The sequence below is a fragment of the Lepidochelys kempii genome, chromosome 8 (assembly GCF_965140285.1).
Source record: "Lepidochelys kempii isolate rLepKem1 chromosome 8, rLepKem1.hap1, whole genome shotgun sequence".
NCBI lineage: Eukaryota > Metazoa > Chordata > Testudines > Cheloniidae > Lepidochelys > Lepidochelys kempii.
Genome location: NC_136387.1, coordinates 973,971 through 994,499, shown reverse-complemented (window position 1 = coordinate 994,499; position 20,529 = coordinate 973,971). Strand labels below are relative to the sequence as shown.

The 20,529-nt window shown below is 65.4% G+C and overlaps 1 protein-coding gene across 2 annotated transcripts; it reads right to left on the bottom strand.

The window, feature by feature from the left end:
* Nucleotides 1-2,729: 2,729 nt before the first annotated feature.
* Nucleotides 2,730-19,880, bottom strand: LOC144930776 (lateral signaling target protein 2 homolog). 2 transcript variants are annotated; one of them, XM_078853959.1, is made up of 13 exons: nucleotides 19,788-19,880; nucleotides 13,696-13,836; nucleotides 13,270-13,407; nucleotides 12,623-12,825; nucleotides 12,169-12,258; nucleotides 11,548-11,637; nucleotides 10,886-10,987; nucleotides 9,536-10,228; nucleotides 9,098-9,234; nucleotides 8,022-8,135; nucleotides 7,402-7,491; nucleotides 6,059-6,171; nucleotides 2,730-5,717 (listed from the first exon to the last, which is right to left on the bottom strand). In XM_078853959.1, the coding sequence occupies exons 1-13, from the start codon at nucleotides 19,827-19,829 to the stop codon at nucleotides 5,586-5,588; spliced, it is 2,085 nt and encodes a 694-aa protein (XP_078710085.1). In that variant the 5' UTR covers nucleotides 19,830-19,880; the 3' UTR covers nucleotides 2,730-5,585. The 2 variants fall into 2 exon arrangements, with proteins under 2 accessions (XP_078710085.1, XP_078710084.1); XM_078853958.1 differs by having other exon boundaries at nucleotides 5,630-6,171.
* Nucleotides 19,881-20,529: the final 649 nt, after the last annotated feature.

The following is a 20,529-nucleotide window of genomic DNA, read 5'->3' as shown; positions in this document are numbered from 1 at the left end:
ACGCGCTATCTCAGAGTGGTGGTTAAAAGGGCTCCCTGTGCTCAGGAGGTGGGTGAGAGGTTCCAGCAGTGTCAAGTAGGCGTGCGCTGCACCCACTAACCCACTGGGAGGCAGCCTGCCATCCGCAGCCTAATGAGGCACCTGGCCTGTGCCGCCAGGTCTCCTCCCTGCTGCAAACCCTGAGGCTACACAGGGCATGCTCTAAGCAGATGCTATTGAAGCCAATAAAGGAACTGGCGCACACCCTGTTGTGCCAGGACACTGGCTCCAGCCCCAAAGAGGCTGTGAACTGCTTGTATCAGCCTGTTACCCAAGAGCAAGAGGAACCTTTCTATCAGGGCTGCAGCCCTCTGAGATCCTGGGCTATGGGGAGTGCAGGGGAGGAGCCCTGCTGGGCTACGCAGCTGGGTTACACTTGCTCCTTGTAGGAGAAGCTCCCTCCAAGACGTTGGTGGAGACGGCGAAGGAGGCCACTGAGAAGGCCAAGGAGACAGCCTTAGCAGCCACAGAGAAAGCCAAGGACCTGGCCAGCAAGGCTGCCACCAAGAAGAAGCAGCAGTATGTGTGAGAAGCCAGCCCCCTTTGCTGCTGGCACAAGTGCAGAATAGCACTGGATAGCTCCGTCCCGCACCTCACAGCGGACAGGAGCCTCTCTAGAGTTTATATTTTTTAATTGAAACTGTACAAGTCTGACAATCAGCTGCAGCGAGATCCTTACTAAGGTGTAACTATCATTAAAGAATCTACTTCCACCAGGGGCTGGGCTGGACAATGACAGGCTGGCGGTGCTCTGCACAGGTTCCAGTCGTGGCCTTGGAATGGGGGTGTCTGGCCCCTATCCCCACTGACCCTGCCAGACCAGCAGAGCACTGAGGGACAACCCTGTGGTCCTGACTGGAGCTCTGGCCAGCTGGGACCCACAGCAGCTTCCTGGGGCTGCTGCTTTGCTGAGGCGCAGGCTCTCTAGAGTTGCAGAAACTCCCATGGCAGATGCTCCCTTGCAGCACCTGTGATGGGCAGGCCCCTACCAGAGCTGTCTGCAAAGCAGGGGGAGCCCCATTCCCCACTGGAAGGCAAGCAGCACGCTTGCTTCCCTACTTACAATGAAGGCTTCTCTCTGTTCCGAGGGAGAGCTGGGTTGTCTCCTCCTCCCCTGAGTGCAGTATTTATTGCCCCAGCAGCAGAGCAAGGCGCCCTGGCACAACTCTGCATGCCCCCACAGCAGCAGGCTGCTCCCACTCACAGAGGGTGACTGTCCCCTCTCCCATCCTGGCCCCATCCTGGCAGCTCCAGCCACTTTAGCTATTGGAAACCAGGCCAGGCAGCTCCCTCCCCGTGCCAGCCAGTGAGTTTAGGCCCCCTCGAAGCTGGCCAGGTGCTGCCAGGCTGCACCCCAGGGAGGCCTCAGCCTGGGGGTTTGTCTGGAAAGATGACTGCCAGACTCTGCACACCCCTTGCAGAGCCCTCCCTGCAGGAGCTGTGGCCCAAGGGGGTGGGAGGGCAGGGGCCTTTCCTGCAGGAGGCTCTGCAGCTGTAGCGAGGGGGGCATACTCTGCTGCGGCAGGCTCTGCAGAAGAAACAATCCTGGGACGAGAGCCCTTGGGAGTCGGTGTGGTGTGCTCCTGCAGGACCTGCCCAGAGAGGCCTGTGTGGGGAGCCCTCGCTCAGGGCACCATCTGGCATAACCAAGATTTGCTGGAGCAGCTGCGTTCCCTGCCGGTGCTGAAACTGGCCAGTCCTTCCCCATCACTGCCACCTCATGCCAGTCCTTCCACATGCGTCTCGGCCTCGGGGCGGGAAAAGGCAGCCCGAGCTGGAGCTGCCGGAGATGGCCGGGCCCAGCTGGCCAAGCCACAAGAGGGCCCATTCACAGCCCCCTACAGCTGCAGATGCATGGAAGCCGCTGTGGGATTCTGGGGTGAGGAGTAAAGAAGCCTCCCTGGGGGAGCAGGACAGGGGCCTCTCTGCCCTGGCTCAGGGTGCGGGGCAGAGGATGCACCAGCAGCCATTGCTGAGTGGTGTTACCAGCGCAGCTGCAGCAAGGGGAGGGCCCAGCCCAGCCCTGGGGTTCTGGGGCATTGACTTTGGTCGCTGCTTGTGAGAGAGCCTGGAAGAGTCCACGGCCTTGGCCCTGATTCCCTGGCTGCTAGGAGCAGAGAGCAGCTGCTCACACCTCAGCCTGTCCAACCTCCACACCCTCTGTACCTTGTCCTCCAGCATCGAGGCACCAGGCTGGGCTGCTGGGAGCGGACGGGCCAGGTGCAAGAGCCTTCTGGACCAGAGCCCTCCTGGGCTTCACAGCTCATCAGTGCTGCTCAGCGGGCTCTGCCCCCACGCGCTGGGCAGGGAGAAGCCCGGCTCCCCGAGGGCTCACCCCACTCTGCAGCGGGGCCAGCACAGGCGGCTGAGGGGGGTGTAACGGGAGCCCTCCGTTCACTGGATCCTGCTGCTCTGTGCAGGCGATGCAAGCTCAGGGCTATCCCCCAGCCAGGCAGAGCAGGGCCCCTGGCACCCCTAGCTCCAGCGGGCGGCATGGGGCAGCCACTTGCCCCTCCTAACCGACGCCTGGCCGAAGCGTGGGAGAACCCAGAGCCAAGCCTGGGCCGGGCCAGGCCAGCCCAGCCCAGCCGGCACCTGCTGCGCAAACCCCACAGGCCGGGCCCGCTGTGGCCTTACCAATAACTGGACCCCTGAGGCCCCACCCTTTCCCACCAAGGTCCTGCCCCCCCCCCGCTCCCTCTCTCGCTGGATCCCTCAAGGAGCCCACCTGGCAACTGCAGGTAGGAGACGCCCAGGCTGAGCAGGGGTTGGTGCAGGTTGATGGCCAGAAACTGGGCCCCTGGCCACCCTAAATGGCACCTGGGCATAGAAGCCAAAACCTGGCCAGGTGGCAGCTCTCCCTGCCCATCCCCATTGTCCCCTGGCCTGGCCCCCACCCCACCCCCAGGCACTCGCTGGCATACAGCAGCAGGGGCAGAAGGACGTGCCTGCGGGCACCAGGAGACAGGCCACAGCATGGGCAGGACAGAGCCCCTCGTCCCTCCCCCGCCCAGGCTGAGTGGAGCAAGCCCTGCTCGGTGTTTGCAGACATTAGGGGTGGGGGGGAAAGCCCACCCAGCCTAGGCCCACAGCTGGCAAGGGTTACCGGACGTGGTGCCTCCCCCAGTCTGGGGTAACTAGTCTTCCTATTCGAAATCCAGACAACTGGTGACCACCTGAGTTTGGAGCCAGGCTGCCATCACCCGCACTGAGCAGGACCATACAGCTCAAGGGTCCTGCATTCCTGGGCCAGACCCACACCTGGCCCCCATTTGTAAAGTCATCCCGCAGGGCCAAGTCCCTGCCCTACAAGCATGCGGCATAAGGGATGTTTTCTGGGCTTGCCTGTGCCTGGCTTCCTCCCACAGCCAGCCACGGCCCCCTCTGCACGGCTGTGCTGCCTGCCCCCCGGGGAACAGAGGAGAGCTGCATTCAGCCACCACCCCCCTTTCTCTGGGCTGCAAACTTGGATCCTGAAAACAAGTTGTAATAATGTCCCCCGTTCTCCCACAGTCACCTGACTCCACGGTTCAGGGCTTACTCCAGCTGCAGCTAATGTTCCTGGTTTACTGCATTATTTGAAAACCAAACTTCATTTTGCTTGTGCACAACCTGTGCCATTCATGGATGCAGGTAACCTGCTCCCGCCACCTGCCCATCTTTAAAGGGACAAGAGCCACTGAAACAAAACATAACTTTTGCCATTGCTTCTTAAGTATGCGCGTTACACACAGAATCGTTGTCCTACGTTCCAGCCTAGCTGGGTGCTTGGATGCACTCTTTTAGTGAAAGCTTGGTTGCCCCTCGTGGTCAGGGTCACAGGCCAGCCCAGCAGCGAGCACCAGGAGCGGGGGACTCTGTGAAGCTGCAGACAGGGCCAAAGAGAGCTGTTGGTTGGCGTTTCGTTTGCTAGGCTCTACGCTGGCAGGTGTGGGACTGAATGGGAGCTTGCCTGAGAAAGGGCCTGCTGCACCGTGCCAGCCACATGCGGGTGCCCAGCCGTGGCTGTGGCCACTCTTCCACAGGGCACTAGCCTTCATCCAGCCTAGGGCTTGTTCTTCCTGGCAGAGCTTTCCACCAACCCTACCCAGGTGCAGGCTACAGCCTGGGCCTAGAACAGCTGCAGCTTCCCTAACCCAGCCAGGAGCTCAGAGCCACGATCCTCCCCTCCAGCCCGCTCGGGAGCAGAACCATGCAAGGACAGAGGTACCTATCCCACCACGGGGCTTGGGAGAGGAAAGTGTGAGCGCTTTGAGACCCTGGTTGGAAAGAGGAAGAGAAACTCTCCCCACACACACACAGTGGCAGGGGACAAGGAACAGCTCAGGAACCACCTGCAGCCCCCCCCCCCGCCCCCAGAGTCAAGGTGCAGCCCACACTGACCGATGCCAGTGGGCAGGACCACCCCATTGGGCCAGCCGGACCCCTATGCTCACTGGGATGCGGAGTCTCCCGCGGCAGCCGCTTCCTCTGCACTCCACAGGGGCAGCTGCCTGCATTCCAATCTGCTCTGTGCCTGTTAGTTGCTGCCTCGGCTGGGTAGAGTCTAGGGGCTCCGGGTTTAGTCACTGCTCATGCCAGACCCTGCAGCACCCAGAGCCCCTCTTGCCCCCGGCAAGGCTGGGCAGCCCTCGAGATACAACACTGAGGTTTTCCCAGCCCTGCTTTCAACAGTGTGCAAGGGTGGGCTGGCTTCTGGCACCAGTCCCAGTGGCTGATCTGAGCTGTTCAGTGAGTAGGACAATGCACCTTGCCCACAGCATGGGGCAGGCGGGGATGGAGAGAAGAGAGGAGGAGTCCTCCCCCTGTTCCTAGGCCCCCCACCGTGCCTTGGTGCTGCAGGGGAGGCTTGCCACTGTCACCAGAGCCAGCACTTAGTACCCTGCCGTGCAGGCCCAGACCCCTGGCCTCAGAGCTTCCTTGGGACACGAACTGAGCTCCTGAACCCACCTGGCTTCGTTTGGGAGAGTGGCACAAGAGGCTGGGGCACTGGGCCCAGCTCATGGCCAGGTGGCCAGCACCAGGCTGCGTTCTCTGCAGTCACTTCAGGAAGCAGACCCTGCCTGTCCCAACGCCTCGAACTAGGAACAGGGAGGAGCACGTCAGGCGAGTCCGGCTGGGTCACCGTGGAGCCGGTTCTGTTGCCAGGGGGATCTGCTGTGGTCAGAGTGAGCAGGAGTGGCTGGAGTGCAGTGCCCACAAGTCCAGGCACCATCCCTGTGGGCCCTCCCTTTCCTACCGAGATGGCAGCTGGAGTGCAGCTGGCTGGCTCAGATCCAGGGAGGGTGCACGTGGGGATCTGCTGTCTCCACAGCCCACCCTCCAGCTCAGACAGGGAGTCCTTGACTTAAAGATAAAAACCCCATTGCAAGAAGTAGTGAGAGCCCTTCCGGGAGCTCCCCACCAGGTCTGCGCAGTGTCCCGGCCCGCTCCGTAGGTGGTGCAGGCTGCCAGAAGCCCTGAGCAGTCTTTGGTAGCTTTCCGAGGTAAAGGGTGTGCGATGATCCACGCCACTGGGGCCGCCAACGCACGCAGCCGAGAGCGGCTCAGGGGCGGCTGGGGGTCGGGGGCCTGGCGGGGAGGTGCATGGTGTAGCAGTGAGTGCAGACACGCACTGGCTTCAGGAGGCCGTAGTGAGGGAGCGGCGCCGTGTGCTGGGAGCAGCGAGAGCAGAAGATCTGCCAGGGAAAGAAACTGAGCCATGAGTGAGGGGCGCCGCGCGGGAATCCAGCTCCGGCCCGCTGCAGGGCCACCCGAGGCAGGGGCACCCAGCGCGCCCAAGGGCAGCAGCCGTGAGCACTTGCCTGTTCCTGCATCCGCCAGTCCACGCAGCCCTCCCCCCGTGGGCCCCACCGCCCACTCAGAGGCTGGGGAGGAGCCAGTCTGGGCTGCCCAGGAGCAGCCCCGCTGCCAACGGGGCTTCGTTTGCCCCTCCTCGCCACCCCACAGGCGTCCGCTGGCAGGAGCCCCCAGCGCAGCCGGCAGGGTGGGAGCCCCCTGCCCGAGCCCGGCTCCCTACCTTCCCGCAGCTGCGGCAGTGGTGACGCCGGCGGACCACGGAGAAGGGGGCCTGACACGCCGGGCACCGGCTGCAGGTGCCGTCCGGCACCCAGGGCGGCAGCCTGGAGATGCCTGCGGAGGGACAGGAGGAGGGCAGCTGGTGAGACGAGCCGGGCCCCGAGGAGGCGCATGAAGAAACCAGATCCTGCCGCGTGCCAGCAGCAAGGGGCGGGCAGAGCAGCTCACGCAGACACGGCCAGCCAGGCACCGACAGTCCCCACCACTGGAACGCCTCCCCGGCTGGCTTGCTCCTCCTGCACAGGACTCAGCCACTTGCCCACCGTCACACGGGGACCTGAGCCCCTAACGACTGGGCCAGCCTGCCGCTAGTCACGGGGGAAAGGCAGCCAGAGATCCGGATCTTGTGCGAGCCCAGGGGCCGGAGCCTCACTTTGCACCAATCCTCAAGTGAGGGGGTGGCCGGGCACAGCTGGGCCTGCCCAGAGCTGGGAGGGGAGCATGCTGGAGAGGAAGGGCCTGCTCCAAGGGTTCGATACCTTTCACAGTGAGGGCATCCCAGGGGCTGGCCCCGGGCTGGAACAGGTGCTCTCGGCTTGGCCAATTAGGAGGGCGGGGCAGCACCTGGGCGCAATAAAAGCTCAAGGAGAAGAGACCAAGGTGGGTCCCTGGGGGGCAGGAGAAGGGGTTTGCCAGGGGAGGGGGTGGACCTGTCTGAGGTGACCTTAACAGAACCTGGGGTCTGGCTGGGAAGAGCAGGTGCACTCGGGGAAGGGCTGGGGTAGCCGTGGGGGCAGAGGTGCAGGAGGGGAGCCTGGGGGGGGTGGCAAGCAGATGCTGGAGCCTGGTGGGTGCTACGTTGAGGGGGCGTTAAGGGCCGTGTCCCCTGACAGGAACGGGCTTGGGCCGGTTCTGCAGGGTGCAAGTGAGGTCAGTCTGCGGGGGGATGAGGGAGCAGTGGGAGGGGGAGCACTCGGGGACCCGCAGGTAACTAGCCACTGGCACAGCTACTACCGAGGGCCGGGGTGGCTCTCTCCTCACTGGAATATGTAAACCCAGCCCAGCTGTTCTCCTACCAGCCGCTCTAGGCAGCCAGGAATTGCTGCGGGGGCCTCTGCCCTGTCTCACACAGGAGGGCCGACTTGGTGATCACAGTGGGCCCCTGTGCCCTGATCCAGCAACCCAAGAGCTGCTCATGGAAACTGGAACTGTCTGGAACAGGAGGCCGGGGTGGGATCAGACCTCGTGTGGTGCCAGGGTGCTGACAGCAGGGACCAAGGAAGAGTTTATTTAGTCAACAATTAGGGGCCAGCAGGGACCCCAGTCACACTCTACCCCCCTTACCGTCTCCGTGCCCGGTCCTGTTCCCCTCCCTGTGGCTGGAGCACAGAGCACAGTCTGCCAAGGGGGAAGCTTCTCCCGCTTCTTCCTCCTCTGGGGTGCAAGGGGAAGCGTCAGCACCATGCACACAGGAGCTGTTCGCAGCAGGGAGGGGCTGGTTTCTGCTGCTCAGCTCCCTGCTTCGCGACCCAGCAGCGTGCCAGCAGGCGCACGCCCCGTGGGCAGAGGGCTGGGGCCCCACAGCACAAGGCGATGCTGTTTGTAGCCCGCAGCGTGGGGCTGGTGCTGCACATCGGCTCCCAGACAGTCCCGCAGCTTTAGAGGCCAGCCGCATGCTCCAGGGCAATTGCTCGGCCCCATCAGGGCAGTCCCCGTACCACAGTGTGGGGTGTACTTTGTCTGGGGTGCTGCCTGAGCCGTGTGCTTGGCCATCGCGCCTCCCCAGCCCTGGACCCTCCCCAGGGCAGATTTGGGAGCCAGCATCATGCAAGGGGCTCCCTGCTTGGCATTGCCACTAACCAGCGAGTGACAGACAAGACCGATGGGAGGAGCATCTTCTGGGCCAGCCCCACAGCCACCCCCTCCCGAGAGACTGCAGCTGACGGAGCAGGAGCATCACTCACGGCCGGTATCTGTCCCCACCGGAGCCTCGGGCTGGGACATCACGATGTGGAACACCGTCTTCAGGATGCTCCGCAGGTCGCTGGCGAAGTTGGTCTGCAGCTGGTCTGCCACCCCTGCCCGAGAGAGAGCAGCAGCGTCAGGGCCCGGGGGCCTGCAGCTGCCCCAGAGAGGGGCTCTGCCGGAGTGCTGGTGGCTTGGCCCACAGGGTGAGATTCAGACAGCGCCAAAGGACTCCGCACTAATGACTCGGTCTGGGGCTGGCCACCGCTGTGTCTGCAGGCAGTTTGGGGGGGGGTTAGCCCCACGCTCAGCATGGGGTGGCCTACGGAGACACCAGCGTCCCCAGACGACAATGGACTTTATAGGGACGTACGCGAGGTGCTCGCAGAGCTCGGCTCCTCCAGGCCCGCAGACCCCCCCTCGGGGCTCTGGCCGAGGATGCAGCCTGCAGAGACTGCAGATCCCGCAGCAAAGCTCAGGCTTAAGCCAAGCGTTGGCAGGCAGTGCCGGGTGGGACATGTAGCCTCCACGGCTCTCTTGTGCAGATAGGCGGAGCCGCTGTTTTGGGCAGCGTTACCCTCGGGCTCTGTCCTGGGCTGGGCAGCCTGGGCACAGGCACCAGGCTGGGGCTGGCACTCGGCCTGCCGTGTCCGCTTGTGCCCAGCGGCTGGGAGCATGTGTGCATGCTCCCCCTGCCCTGTTCCAGAACCGCTCCAGGTCCTATGGGCCCAGCTAGCTCCACGCTGCTGCGGCTCCCTCTGTCCCCTTGCGGGGTCCCAGCGGGTGGCAGGACAGTGCCCTCTGATGAGCCGCTCCCCGCTGCCCGCTGTGGGGAAGCGCCTGGAGGACGCACCCCCTGCAGTCACACCTGCTGGCAAGAGCCATTGCTGCCCCATGGCAAGAGCTGACTAGAAGCAGGTTTCTGTGCGCCTGGCTCACGCTCCCCTCACAGGGCACCCCACTGCCCGCAGCGAGCCCAGGACAGCCCCGTGCCCTGGTCCCGGCTCCCCCACTGCAGCGCGGGACAGCGCAGGAGGCCAGAGTTCTCTCCCAGCCCGCTGCGCAGAGCACATACCAGAGATGCAGACGAAGAGCGTGTGGATCATGTCCTGGGTGCTGCTGTAACGGGAGCGGAGCTCTGAGCGTGCGCCGGGCAGAACAGCCCCGGGGAGCACTCTGCCCCGGGCACTGCCTGGCTGTTGCCCCAGGGGCCTGCTCAGAAGAGAGGAGCCAGTTACACAAGAGGGCACAGGTTGGTCCCCCTTCCCTGCCCCCCCAATCAAGCCCCCATCTGATCCGACAGCAGGGCCTTCCCTGCCTTCTTCACCCCCTGCCACCGGCACTGGCCCCTAGTTCAGACACCAGAACTGGGTTTGGTTGCCTCAGGTGACTCGTAGCCACATGGGCTACGAGGCTTGGCCTGGAGGAGGCACTGGTTTGCCCCAGGGAACTGCTCGCTGGGGCCCCTGGCATGGGTATCTGCTCCAGAGCCCGATCATTCATCACCACTTACCCGCCGCTGTTGCCAGGCAGGAGCGGGGGGAGAGGCCTCGCCCACCCGTTCTGCAGGCAGGCACAGGCCTCCATGCATCCTCCTGTCAGAGTCGGCTCCTGTGGCCTAGAAGCCACTAGTGCCAGCTGGCCACGGTCTGTGGAGCATGCCCAGGGCTGCTGGCCTCTGTCCCAGGGAGGCCCCATGCTGTCAGCGTGCCCTGCTCCCTCTGGCATGGCTGCATGCGTCTGCAGCCGCATGTCCCTGCTGGCATTGCCAGCTCTGCCAGGAACCCCCTGGCGCCCAGCCTGAGCAGGTGGCCACAGGCCCGGCGAGGCTGACCCTGTGCAGGCCGCATCCACATCACTAGTCCTCACGCTCAGGGGCCTTTCGGGGAGAGGGTCCGAGCCAGGGGGCACTGGCTCCTTTGCCTCCTCCTTGCCCTTTTGTGGGGCTCCACTCGCAGCCCCTGGGGCTCCAGCTGTTCCGTGGCTGCAGGCCACCGTGCGCTGGGCTCCCGCAGCAGCTGGGGGGTGCAGAGAGCAGTTGGGGGCGGGCTGCGGGGAGCACCAGGGGGCAGGGCGACGAGTATCCGGAGCCGCTTCGCCCCTGGGCTCAGGACCGGCTGCGCTGCAAGGACCCTCCGATTCGGCAGCACACAGGGTCTTCTCCAGCAGGGCGAGCTCCTCCTCCGAGAGCACCCGCAGCAGGTCCCTGCCGGAGACGGGCATGAGACCTTCCCAGGCTGGGCCTCCCTCTGCCCTCCCACAGCTGGGGGGCCGGGCGGGAGGGGAGCGAGGGCAGCTCCATGCCACCGGGCACCTGGGGCCCCACCACAGCTTGAGCTGGGCCCCTCCCAGGCACCAGCGCCAGGAGCGCACTGGCGAGGCAGTCTGTGCCGGGCCAGGGGTCGTGCTGCCAAAGGGCACCGCACCCCGGCTTTATTAACCCCACTGGAGCCCCTGTGCTCCCCATTACCCAGCCCCCCCACCCCACAGCGCTCCCCTTCCCCCTCCCCACCCTGCTCCCCACTGCCCAGCCCCCCCGCCCCACAGCGCTCCCCTTCCCCCTCCCCACTGCCCAGCCCCCCCGCCCTGCTCCCCACTGCCCAGCCCCCCCCGCCCCACAGCGCTGCCCTTCCCCCTCCCCACTGCCCAGCCCCCCCGCCCCACAGCGCTCCCCTTCCCCCTCCCCACTGCCCAGCCCTCCCCACCCTGCTCCCCACTGCCCAGCCCCCCCCACCCCACAGCGCTGCCCTTCCCCCTCCCCACTGCGCTCCCCTTCCCCCGCCCCACTGCCCAGCCCTCTCCCTCCCCCGGGCGCTCCCCCTCCCCTGCCCCATGGCTGCCCCCCACGGCCCAGTGCACCTACCTGATGTTTTTCAGCACGCTGCGAAAGGGGCTGAAGAGCCTGGACGTCTCCTCGGGCCTCCGCTCCAGGCCCAGGGGCCCCTCGGGATAGATGAGGAGCCCACTGCATGCAAGGAGAGGGAGCAGCCCCGTCAGCTCTGCCCTGGGCTGCCCCCTCCCAGCCCTGTCTCAAAGCAAACCCTGGCTCTCGGTCTGGGGCTCCAAACCGGAGGACACCAGCCTCCCACCAGCCGCTGGCCAGTGCCCAGGCCGGGGCGCAGCCAAAGGCTCAGCGAGTGGCTGGAAGGGGCAAGGGGTGGTGCAGGCCCTGTGGTCGGGAAGTGGTTCCAGGTCCCCTAGGGACACACCCGGGGCAGCTGAGCTCACGGGGAGAGGGGCTCAGCTCAGGCGCCCGCAGGCCAGTGACCCTTCTGCAGCAGCAGGGCGAGGAAGTGCCCTGTCCCGGGGCAGCTGCACTGCCTGGCGCCCAGCGGGGGGGGAGAGCGGGAGCCAGCCCAGGGCAGAGGAGAAGAGATGGGGCAGCTTGGAGTCGGGCAACCACTGCCCCACCCTGGGGAAGTCCTGGGCCACAGCTCCGGAAGCCCAGTGCGTGGGGGGATGCCTGGCTCCACACCACCCTGGCTTGTGCAGCCTCAGCCCCCCAGCATGGAGCTGCCCACTCACCTGATGATGGCCAGGCGGGGGATGGTGAACATCAGCAGCGGCTCGCACCCGTCAATCATGTCCTGGCTCAGGTAGCCGAGTTTCAGGGCTCTGCTCAGGGAGGGCAGAGGCAGGGGGCTTGAGACAGGCTGGGACCACGGGCTTCGTGCCAAAGAGCAGCAGCTGTTGCTTTAAGCCAGGCCTGGCAGGCGGGCTGGGGGACCCAGTGAACCTGATGCCCTTTGGTTCCCCAGCAGGCTTGCTGGGGGCGCCCCAGGAACGCTCTGTGAGCGTGACCCCAAGGCAGCAGCCGGGGGCTGGGGACAGTCTCTGCCCCACATTGTGGCAGTCCAAGCACCCTGCTTCCAGGAACGGCCAGGGGGACGCTCCAGCTGCTCAGCACCCAGCTGGCTCATGGAGCGGTGCAGGCGAGAGCTCCCCGCCCACCAAGGAGTGGGGAGCTGGGGTGTCCCCACTCCTGTATCGACTGGCATTCAGCTCCCATTCACCACCGGTGAATCCAGCAGCCCCTGCATAAGCTGCAGGGGAATTACACCCCAAAGTAGGAGCGGGGGCGGAATTAGCAATTCTTGCCCAGGGCCTCTCCCCTCAGGGTGCCCTGCCAGCCGCGCAGCCCCTCACCTCTCCACTGTCTCACAGAAGAGCACCACGATCTCCTGCTGCTTGTAGAGCTCCTCCGGGGACTTCACCGTGACCAGCAAGGACACGTAGCTACAAGAGACAGGCCAGCCATGAATCCCAGCCCTGTCCTGCTTCCCAGGGCACCCAGCGGGGTGTCCTGGAACACTCTGGCCTGGAGCGAGGGGCCCAGATTGTGCCCAGGGGGCTCCTGACAGCAGATCTAGCCCTGTTTGACTCCCTCCAGAGTGGCTTGTCCCGGAGGATGCCCTTTGTCACAGCCCCCGCACTACGAAGGACAAGCAGCTACCGGCATTCTGCACCCACCACGCCCAGCCTGGCGCTCTCTGGGCTGCTGAGGAATGGCCGGGGCGGTGGCGGAGGCTGCTGGCCTGCCCTGCCCCAGTGCTTGCACCTGGCCTCTGTAGCCAAGCTGAGTTCTGTGCCTGGCACGTACCGGAGTTCAAATTCAGCGAAGAGCGTGTCAAACCGGATCAGCGCCATACGCATGGGCTCCGAGCAGGGGCTGGCCTGGCTCAGGCTCTGCTCCCGCAGCACTTTCCGCACCAGCTGCAAGCTGCACACCAGGTTCTTGGCCAGGGGACGCAGCTGCAGCCCGTCTGCTTCCTCCAGCTCCAGGACGGTGCCCGCCACCAGACACTGTGGAGACCACACGAGCCGCTCACGGAGCCAGCCCAGCGCAGCCCCTCCCCTGCCCACCTAGCCGAATCCCACCACCCCGAGAGCACGTGACAGGAGTCGTGGGCTCAGCACAGGCCCAGGGGCCAGGCAGCCTCCTCGGAGTTGGGCAGAGCACGTGGTCTGCTTGGGTGGAGCCCAGGGCTGGACAGTTGGGCGTGGGGGGGGCACTTGCATGGCACCTCCCCTCAAGGTATCTGGGGAGAGCAGGTGTTTTTAGCCCCTGGCTCTCTTGGGTGCAATCCAGTCTAGCATGAGGGAGACCGTACAAAGGATCCTGGCACCCTTCCTGCGCCCCCCAAAAGGGGGTTCTGAGGCTCCAGACAGCTCCAGGAAGTGCATTTCCTAGAAGGACTGGGGTAGGGGAGCTCCCGGACTGCTCCCCAGGAATCACCGCAGGCTGACCTCAGCCGCAAACAGCACGTGGTTCCCCAGATTGTCCACCAGCAGCTCCTCCGGGAACTTGGCAAGGTAGTCACGGCAGTGCCTCTCCTTGGGGATGCACTCGTTCATGAGCTGCTCGATGAGGGTCAGCAGGTGAGCCTGGGCAGGGGAGCAGGAGGCGTCTGTTGAGATTGCTGTCCCACACACGAGGGATGCTGGTCGCTGGCGGGTCCCTGCCAAGCCATGCAGGGCGGGACAGAGCATGCACCATCTCTCCCAGCTCCTCCACCAGGGCCAGGGCCCCAGCCCTGAAGTCCCAGCCCTCCCTCCGCCCTCGCTGCGCTCCCACCCTGGACAGCAGCACAGCCCGCTACTCCAGCTGAGGGCAGGGCACGCGCACACGCCTTGGGCCTCATGTGGGGGGCAGGGCCCTGGTTCACAGGGTACCTGGCTGAGGTGCAGCTGGTTTAGCAGCACCAAGTATTGCTGAGGGTCTGTCTCCACGTCCAGGCCATTTATTTCCATCACCACGCGGGTCACCCTCTCGTCGGCGTAGAAGAACTGGGACAGCAGCCTGGGGTCGGATCGCTGGCGAGAGACATAGGGAGAAGGGGAGCCTCGGTCAGTCACTGTGGCACCCCAAGGACCAGAGCGCTGTGGCTCCAGCCTCCCCCAGCAGGAGGCACTGCAGGGAGCCCTGACTGCTGGAGGGGGTGTGACGAAGTGGGACTGTTCTTAGTGTTTCCTCTGAATAGTGTGGGGGTGCCTCAGTTTCCCCTAGGCAGTTCTTAAGTCTCTAGGGGGTGGGGTAAGGGTGTATGATCCTTGCAGAGCCCTAGAGGGCAGGTGTGTGCAGGGGTCTGGACACAGAGAACGGCCGACACCCTGTTTCCTGGCCACTGATGGCCTGGGCCCTTCCCCCCTCCAAGGTGAGAGCTAAAGGGTTGGAGAACAAAGGAATCCGGTGACCTCCTGGCCTGGGAAAGGGACAAAGCCCAGAGGAGGAGCAGCAGGAGAGAGTTTCAGTTTGGGGCTGGCTGGGGACGAGGAGTGAAGGGCAGACGGGGTTGTCTGGCTCACGCCCCCCCAAAATGGACCCGGCTGATGGGTCCTGTTCTCTGCACCTACAAGCTCTGTGTTAGACCATGTTCCTGTCGTCTAATAAACCTTCTGTTTTACTGGCTGGCTGGGAGTCCCGTCTGACTGTGGAGTTGGGGGGCAGGACCCTCTGGCTCCCCCAGGACCCCACCTGGGCGGACTCGCTGTGGGAAGCGCACAGAGGGGCAGAGGAGGCTGAATGCTCCGAGGTCAGGCCCAGGAAGGTGGAAGCCGGGTGAGCCGTGTGTCCTGCAGACAGGCTGCTCACAGAGAGGAGACTTCCCCAGAGTCCAGCCTGGCTTCATGGGAAGCAGTTCCAGAGCATCGCCCGGGGACCCCGTGACAGGGGGAAGGGGACAGGCCCAGCTCCAGAGCCCTGTCCTGCTTGCTCATATTCGGCCCCAAGAGCTCACATGGAGCCAGTACGACATGCACCACGTGGCCAGAGCGGGTCTGGGGCAGCGCAGTGAGCAGAGGAGGGGCACAGGCAGGAAGGACGGACAGCACCTGCCTCCTCCCAACCCATCGCGCGAGGGGCCAGCACTGTGTCCTGTTCCCCGGGCCCCCCATGGGCAGGAAGAGCTTCAGGGACAGGCCGTGTGGGTCCGGGGGGAGCGGTACTCTGGGCACTGCAGCCAAGCATGTAAGCACCAGAGGCGATTCAGAGCTGGGGGCATGGGGCGAGCTTGGCTCTCCTCAGGCCAGACAGCAGCATCAGTGGCAGCATGAACCAGCCATGGGCCTCAAGCCCGAAATTCCCAAGGGGCACCGTGTCCTTTGGCCCCTCATTTCCCTCCCTGTTACTGGGGGGCTAGGTCATGGCATGGGGATGGGGATGGCGAGAGCACCCTCACGCCACAGAACCCGCTTGTCAAAAGGCGCTCCCGGCCCTTCGCTCAGTGCGCCAGCCAGAGACACGGGGCAGCAACTCATCCACGTTCCTCCAGAGCTGGGGACAGAACCCAGGAGTCCTGGCTCCCAATACCCTGTCCGAAGAGCTAGATACGTCTGGTGCAACATGGACTGCCAAGTGGCCCCATTATTGCCGATGGCCTGGCCAGGAGCATCCAGCTACTGTCCTCGGTCGGGATCCCCAGGCTGCTCCCAAGGAAACCTGTGATGCCAAGATCATCTCTAGGCAGCCTCGGGCCAGCAGAGCTGAGTGCAAAGCTGCAGGCCGCGGCTGTTCCATCAGCAGGAGGCTGAGTTCAGAGCAGCCCCTAGCCCCTATCTGGCCCTGGGGTGAACATGTCCCAGGCCGTGACAAACAGCCCCCTAGGGCTCTTGGGGCTGTCGGCCTTCCTCCAGGTTTCAGAGTAACAGCCGTGTTAGTCTGTATTCGCAAAAAGAAAAGGAGGACTTCCTCCAAGGTCTGTGGGCCCAGGAGAGCAGAATACACCAGTTCTCCAAGCCACTCCTGGCCACAGCAGGCCGGACAGCAGGGTTCCCAGCATGGGTGCCAGCCAGAACCAGCGAATCCTCCAGAGGGGGAAGGGGTTGGGACACGCCTGGAGAATTCCTGCAGCTCTCCTGCTGCCAGAGGAGCCAGGAGCCCCTGCCCTGAGGGCAGCACAACAGATCCCAACTGTCGCTGACGCTCCCAGGAACACTGATCTGTCCGTCCGTCCATCCCCCCCCCCACCCCGAGCCCAGCAGTGGAATTTTTTCAGGGCCACCCATGACCAGCAGGGGGTGCTGCAGCGGGGTTTGGGGCAGGACTGACAGCAGGAGGGCTGCAGGCTCAGTTGAAGCTCACCTATAAACCGTAGCGAGGAGGTCTGTCCCTCAGGCCACGGCAAGCGCCCAGCCAGTGCACATGCTTGTGAACAGCCACAGCCGTGCAGAGCTCTTCAGCAATGAAGTCAGGGCCACAGCAGGCCCCGCCTAAGGCCATGAGGTCACACAAGCCCCGGGCAGGACCTAACCCGGTAAGAGGCCAAAGAGACTCAGCCATGAAGCAGGTTAGCAGCACACACCCCTGCAGCACGCCCGGCCTCTCACACGCTTCCTCAATCCAAGCCACTCCACAATTAGCTAACCACACAGCCGCTGAACTGGGTTGTGCAGAGGCAGCTAGAGTGAGTGGACCAGGCACAGGACTGGGATCCAGGAATCCTGGAGCTCTCATTTTGGTTCCACGCAAAGCCCCCACTGTGGACTGTGCAAGTCCCTACCTCAGTTTCCCCAGGTGTAGAACAGGGTTAATGAGCTCAAGCTGGATCCCAGTAGGGGTGGGGCTGGACGTGTGTGCACATGTCACACCCAGGTACAAGAGTCTGAGAAGGCAGCCTTTGTGACAGGGTGACTGCCCTCGGGAATAGTGAGAGCTAGTGGTCAGTCAGCCCCTGGCCTGGGGTGTGTCCCTTAAAGCCTGGGCCTTGTACAGAGGATGAAACGCGGAGAAGGGTAGAGCTAGGTGCCGGGAGAGCGGAAGATGGGCCCAGGGCAATCAGTCAGACTTGGGGAAAGCCCAGGCTGCTGTCCCTTTAAGGTCCTGGGACCAGAAGCCTTGTAGAGTGGCTGGGAGCAGAGCGTGTGTCCACATGCTGTCGCTGGGGCGATGCGTCGCCCCCACAAGGTATCCAGGGACCACGGCGTGGACAGGAGAACAGAGCCCTGCAGCTCCTCTTTCCCCACCACACACACACGGCTCCCGGGGCCGTGCACACAATGGGGTCACCTGGCGCTAAGACCCTCACTCCTGCACCTCTTGCGCGGGACCACCTCGCCTCTGCAAAGCCCCCAAACCTACTGTAACACTGCCAGCTGGGCGAGGGGCGGCATCCCCATCCTGCTTCGCCCCGTGTGGGAGAGAGCCGCAGACCACAGGAGCCACTCTGGGAGGGGCCGGTGAGACTGATCAGGGACAGCAAGAGAGCCCCTCTGGGCCTCAAAGCATCGCTCTGGAGAAGGCAAACAGCCTACTGCAGCCTGCTAGCAATGCAGCCCCCGTCCCCCATGGGGAAAAGCAGAGAGAAGCCTGGACAGTGGCCACTAGCCACCTGCAGCTCTTCCCTTCACCCGGAAGCCACCCCTCCCGCCGTCAGGAGGGCACCTTGCAGCTGAGCAGTCGGTTGCCTTTCCTCGGCAGTGTCTAACATCAGCCCACAGCACGGCCTGGATCCACCTGCCGAGCTGCCTGTGGACACACCCTGCCTCCAGCCCCTCTGCTTCCCAGTCACCCAGGACTCTCTGGCGTAAGCACACAGGGCCCACCTGGGGCTGGCCATGGGGAATCCCAGCCTGGGCCTTCCCTGTAGCTTTCCTCCAGGGAAAGTTGAAGTGGCAGGGCCCGGCTCTCAGCTAGGTTGGCTGTGCCCTCCTGTTCCTTCCCCAGCCCCCCTCAGAGAGAGACGCAGCTCCTGGCGCTGGGTCACCCCCCGAGCCGGGCCTCAGGGCCAAGACAGGGATCTTCCCTCCTGGGCCTTGCTTGGCCCTGTTCCAGTCTAGGTGTCAGCACCCCGAGCGCCAGGCCCCACCCAGACCCGTTCCCCTTCCTGGATGGGGGAAGACAACCCCCCCGCCCACATGTGGCCTTTTTTAAGCTGGAGTGGAAGGCCTGGGACTCCGGTAAACAGCTCCTGCCTGTTGACACCCTTCAGGCATGTGTAGGCTGTGGCCGTGGCCCTCCCCCACCCACCTTAGTCACCTCGGAGACATGCTCTTGTACCCGTCTTCCCCACAGCTCTGGCCCAGCCCAGGCCCGGGGCCCAGCCCTGCTGGCAGAGCAGCAGGGGCAGTAAGAGTGGGCCGGTTCTCACCCCAGCCAGACCCCATGGACGCTGTCCAGCCCCTGGAGCGTGAACTGTGCTGAGCCACCCCCCAGCCTAAGCCCCTCTTCTCTGGACGGAGGGAAGGAGCTGCAGGGCGCGTACAGAGCTAGGCAGGCCAGGGGTGTCCCTGGGAACACACAGGGGCCAGGCCCCAGGAGTCGATGGGACACTTCCACCCTCTCTGCCTGCACAGGGGGCAGGGGCTGCCCGGAGCTCCAGGTCTGGGGAGAGGCTGGACAGCAGCACCCAGGGCAAGCGGACAGGTTCCTCAGCAGTGCCAGGTGCAGGGACAGCCTAGGTGCCTGGTTCAGACCGGGGCACTTACACCAGGGAGCCGTGGGGCCAGTCTCAGTGCCGACAGGCTCCTGCAAGGGGGCTGCAGCGCTTCCTGGCCAGGGCAGGGCACTGTGCCACAGGGCAAAACTTGGGGCAAAGGGCCCTAGAGCCAAGCCCCCCCGCCAGCACTGCCAGTCCAGGCCGTCCCCCTCCACCTCAGAGAATCGCTGCCAGCGACAGGGGCAACCCACCCCTCATCTGATCCTTGGCTTGGCTGCCCCACAGCCCCCCAGGACCCAGGGATGAGTTCCCTGCCATCCCTGGGAAGAGCACGGGGTATGGGGGGGAGGGTACTGGGGCAGGGGATTCCTGCCAGCACCCCGAGGGGGGCAGATGGGAGTCCTGGGGGGTGGGACAGGGGGTCTCTGGCAGCCCTCCTGGGGGGCAGATGGGATTCCCAGGGGGTGTGACGGGGGTCTCTGGCAGAGGGGAGTCCCGGCAGGTGGGACAGGGGGTCTCTGGCAGCCCCCCCGAGGGCAGAGGGGAGTCCCGGCGGGTGGGGGTGGGACAGGGGTCTCTGGCAGCCCCCCCGGGGGGCAGAGGGGAGTCCCGGCGGGTGGGGGTGGGACGGGGGGTCTCTGGCAGCCCCCCCGGGGGGCAGAGGGGAGTCCCGGCGGGTGGGGGTGGGACGGGGGGTCTCTGGCAGCCCCCCCGGGGGGCAGAGGGGAATCCCGGCGGGTGGGGGTGGGACGGGGGGTCTCTGGCAGCCCCCCCGGGGGGCAGAGGGGAATCCCGGCGGGTGGGGGTGGGACGGGGGGTCTCTGGCAGCCCCCCCGGGGGGCAGAGGGGAATCCCGGCGGGTGGGGGTGGGACGGGGGGTCTCTGGCAGCCCCCCCGGGGGGCAGAGGGGAGTCCCGGCGGGTGCGGGTGGGACGGGGGGTCTCTGGCAGCCCCCCCGGGGGGCAGAGGGGAGTCCCGGCGGGTGCGGGTGGGACGGGGGGTCTCTGGCAGCCCCCCCGGGGGGCAGAGGGGAGTCCCGGCGGGTGCGGGTGGGACGGGGGGTCTCTGGCAGCCCCCCCGGGGGGCAGAGGGGAGTCCCGGCGGGTGCGGGTGGGACGGGGGGTCTCTGGCAGCCCCCCCGGGGGGCAGAGGGGAGTCCCGGCGGGTGCGGGTGGGACGGGGGGTCTCTGGCAGCCCCCCCGGGGGCAGAGGGGAGTCCCGGCGGGTGCGGGTGGGACGGGGGGTCTCTGGCAGCCCCCCCGGGGGCAGAGGGGAGTCCCGGCGGGTGGGGGTGGGACGGGGGTCTCTGGCAGCCCCCCCGGGGGGCAGAGGGGAGTCCCGGCGGGTGCGGGTGGGACGGGGGGTCTCTGGCAGGGGGAACTGGGGTCTCACCTTGGGGCGGTGCAGCCACTTCCTGACGGCCGCGGGCAGCATGTCGAGAGCGCGGCGGGAGCGCAGCGCCCGGTCCCGGACTCCCGGACTCCCGGCTCCCCGCCCGCACGGGGCGGGCCCGCAGCTGGCACCGCCCGGACGAGGAACAGGGGCGGTGCCTGCCGGGGCCAGCCCGCGCCCAGCGCCCCCGATTTCTCTCCCTTTTCAAAGTGCCCCTGGCAGGTCAAATTCTCCTTCAGCCCCGCGTGCGCCGCGCGGAAGGGACGTGCCCCAAACTCACACTGTGGCAGGTCTGGAATAGAACCCAGGAGTCCCGGCTCCCTCCCCTCCCCCGCCAACCACTAGACCCGCTCCCCTCCCAGGGCCAGGGCTAGAACTCAGGACTCCCGGCTTCCAGCCCCCCGTGCCCCGGAGACAGGAGGAGAACCCACCCCCTTTGTGCATTACACCACCCGGGCAGGGCGTCCCAGGCGTGCCCCTGCATGCCAAGGCACTGATACCAGAGACAGGCCATTCCCCTGCTGGGCTGGGCCCGGGGGCCCGGGAATGGGTGCTGGGGGCAGGATGTGTGACGCCATGCATGTGGGGTGGGACGTGTCCCAAGGGACAGAGCGGCCTCAGACTGACCCACGGAGGAGTGTTTGGAAGGGTCCCAAAGGACGGCCGCGGAGGAGATGGAGGCAGGCAGGCAGGGCCCCAGACACCCCCACACCCAGAGTCACTGGCTGCTTGCCCTTGGGTG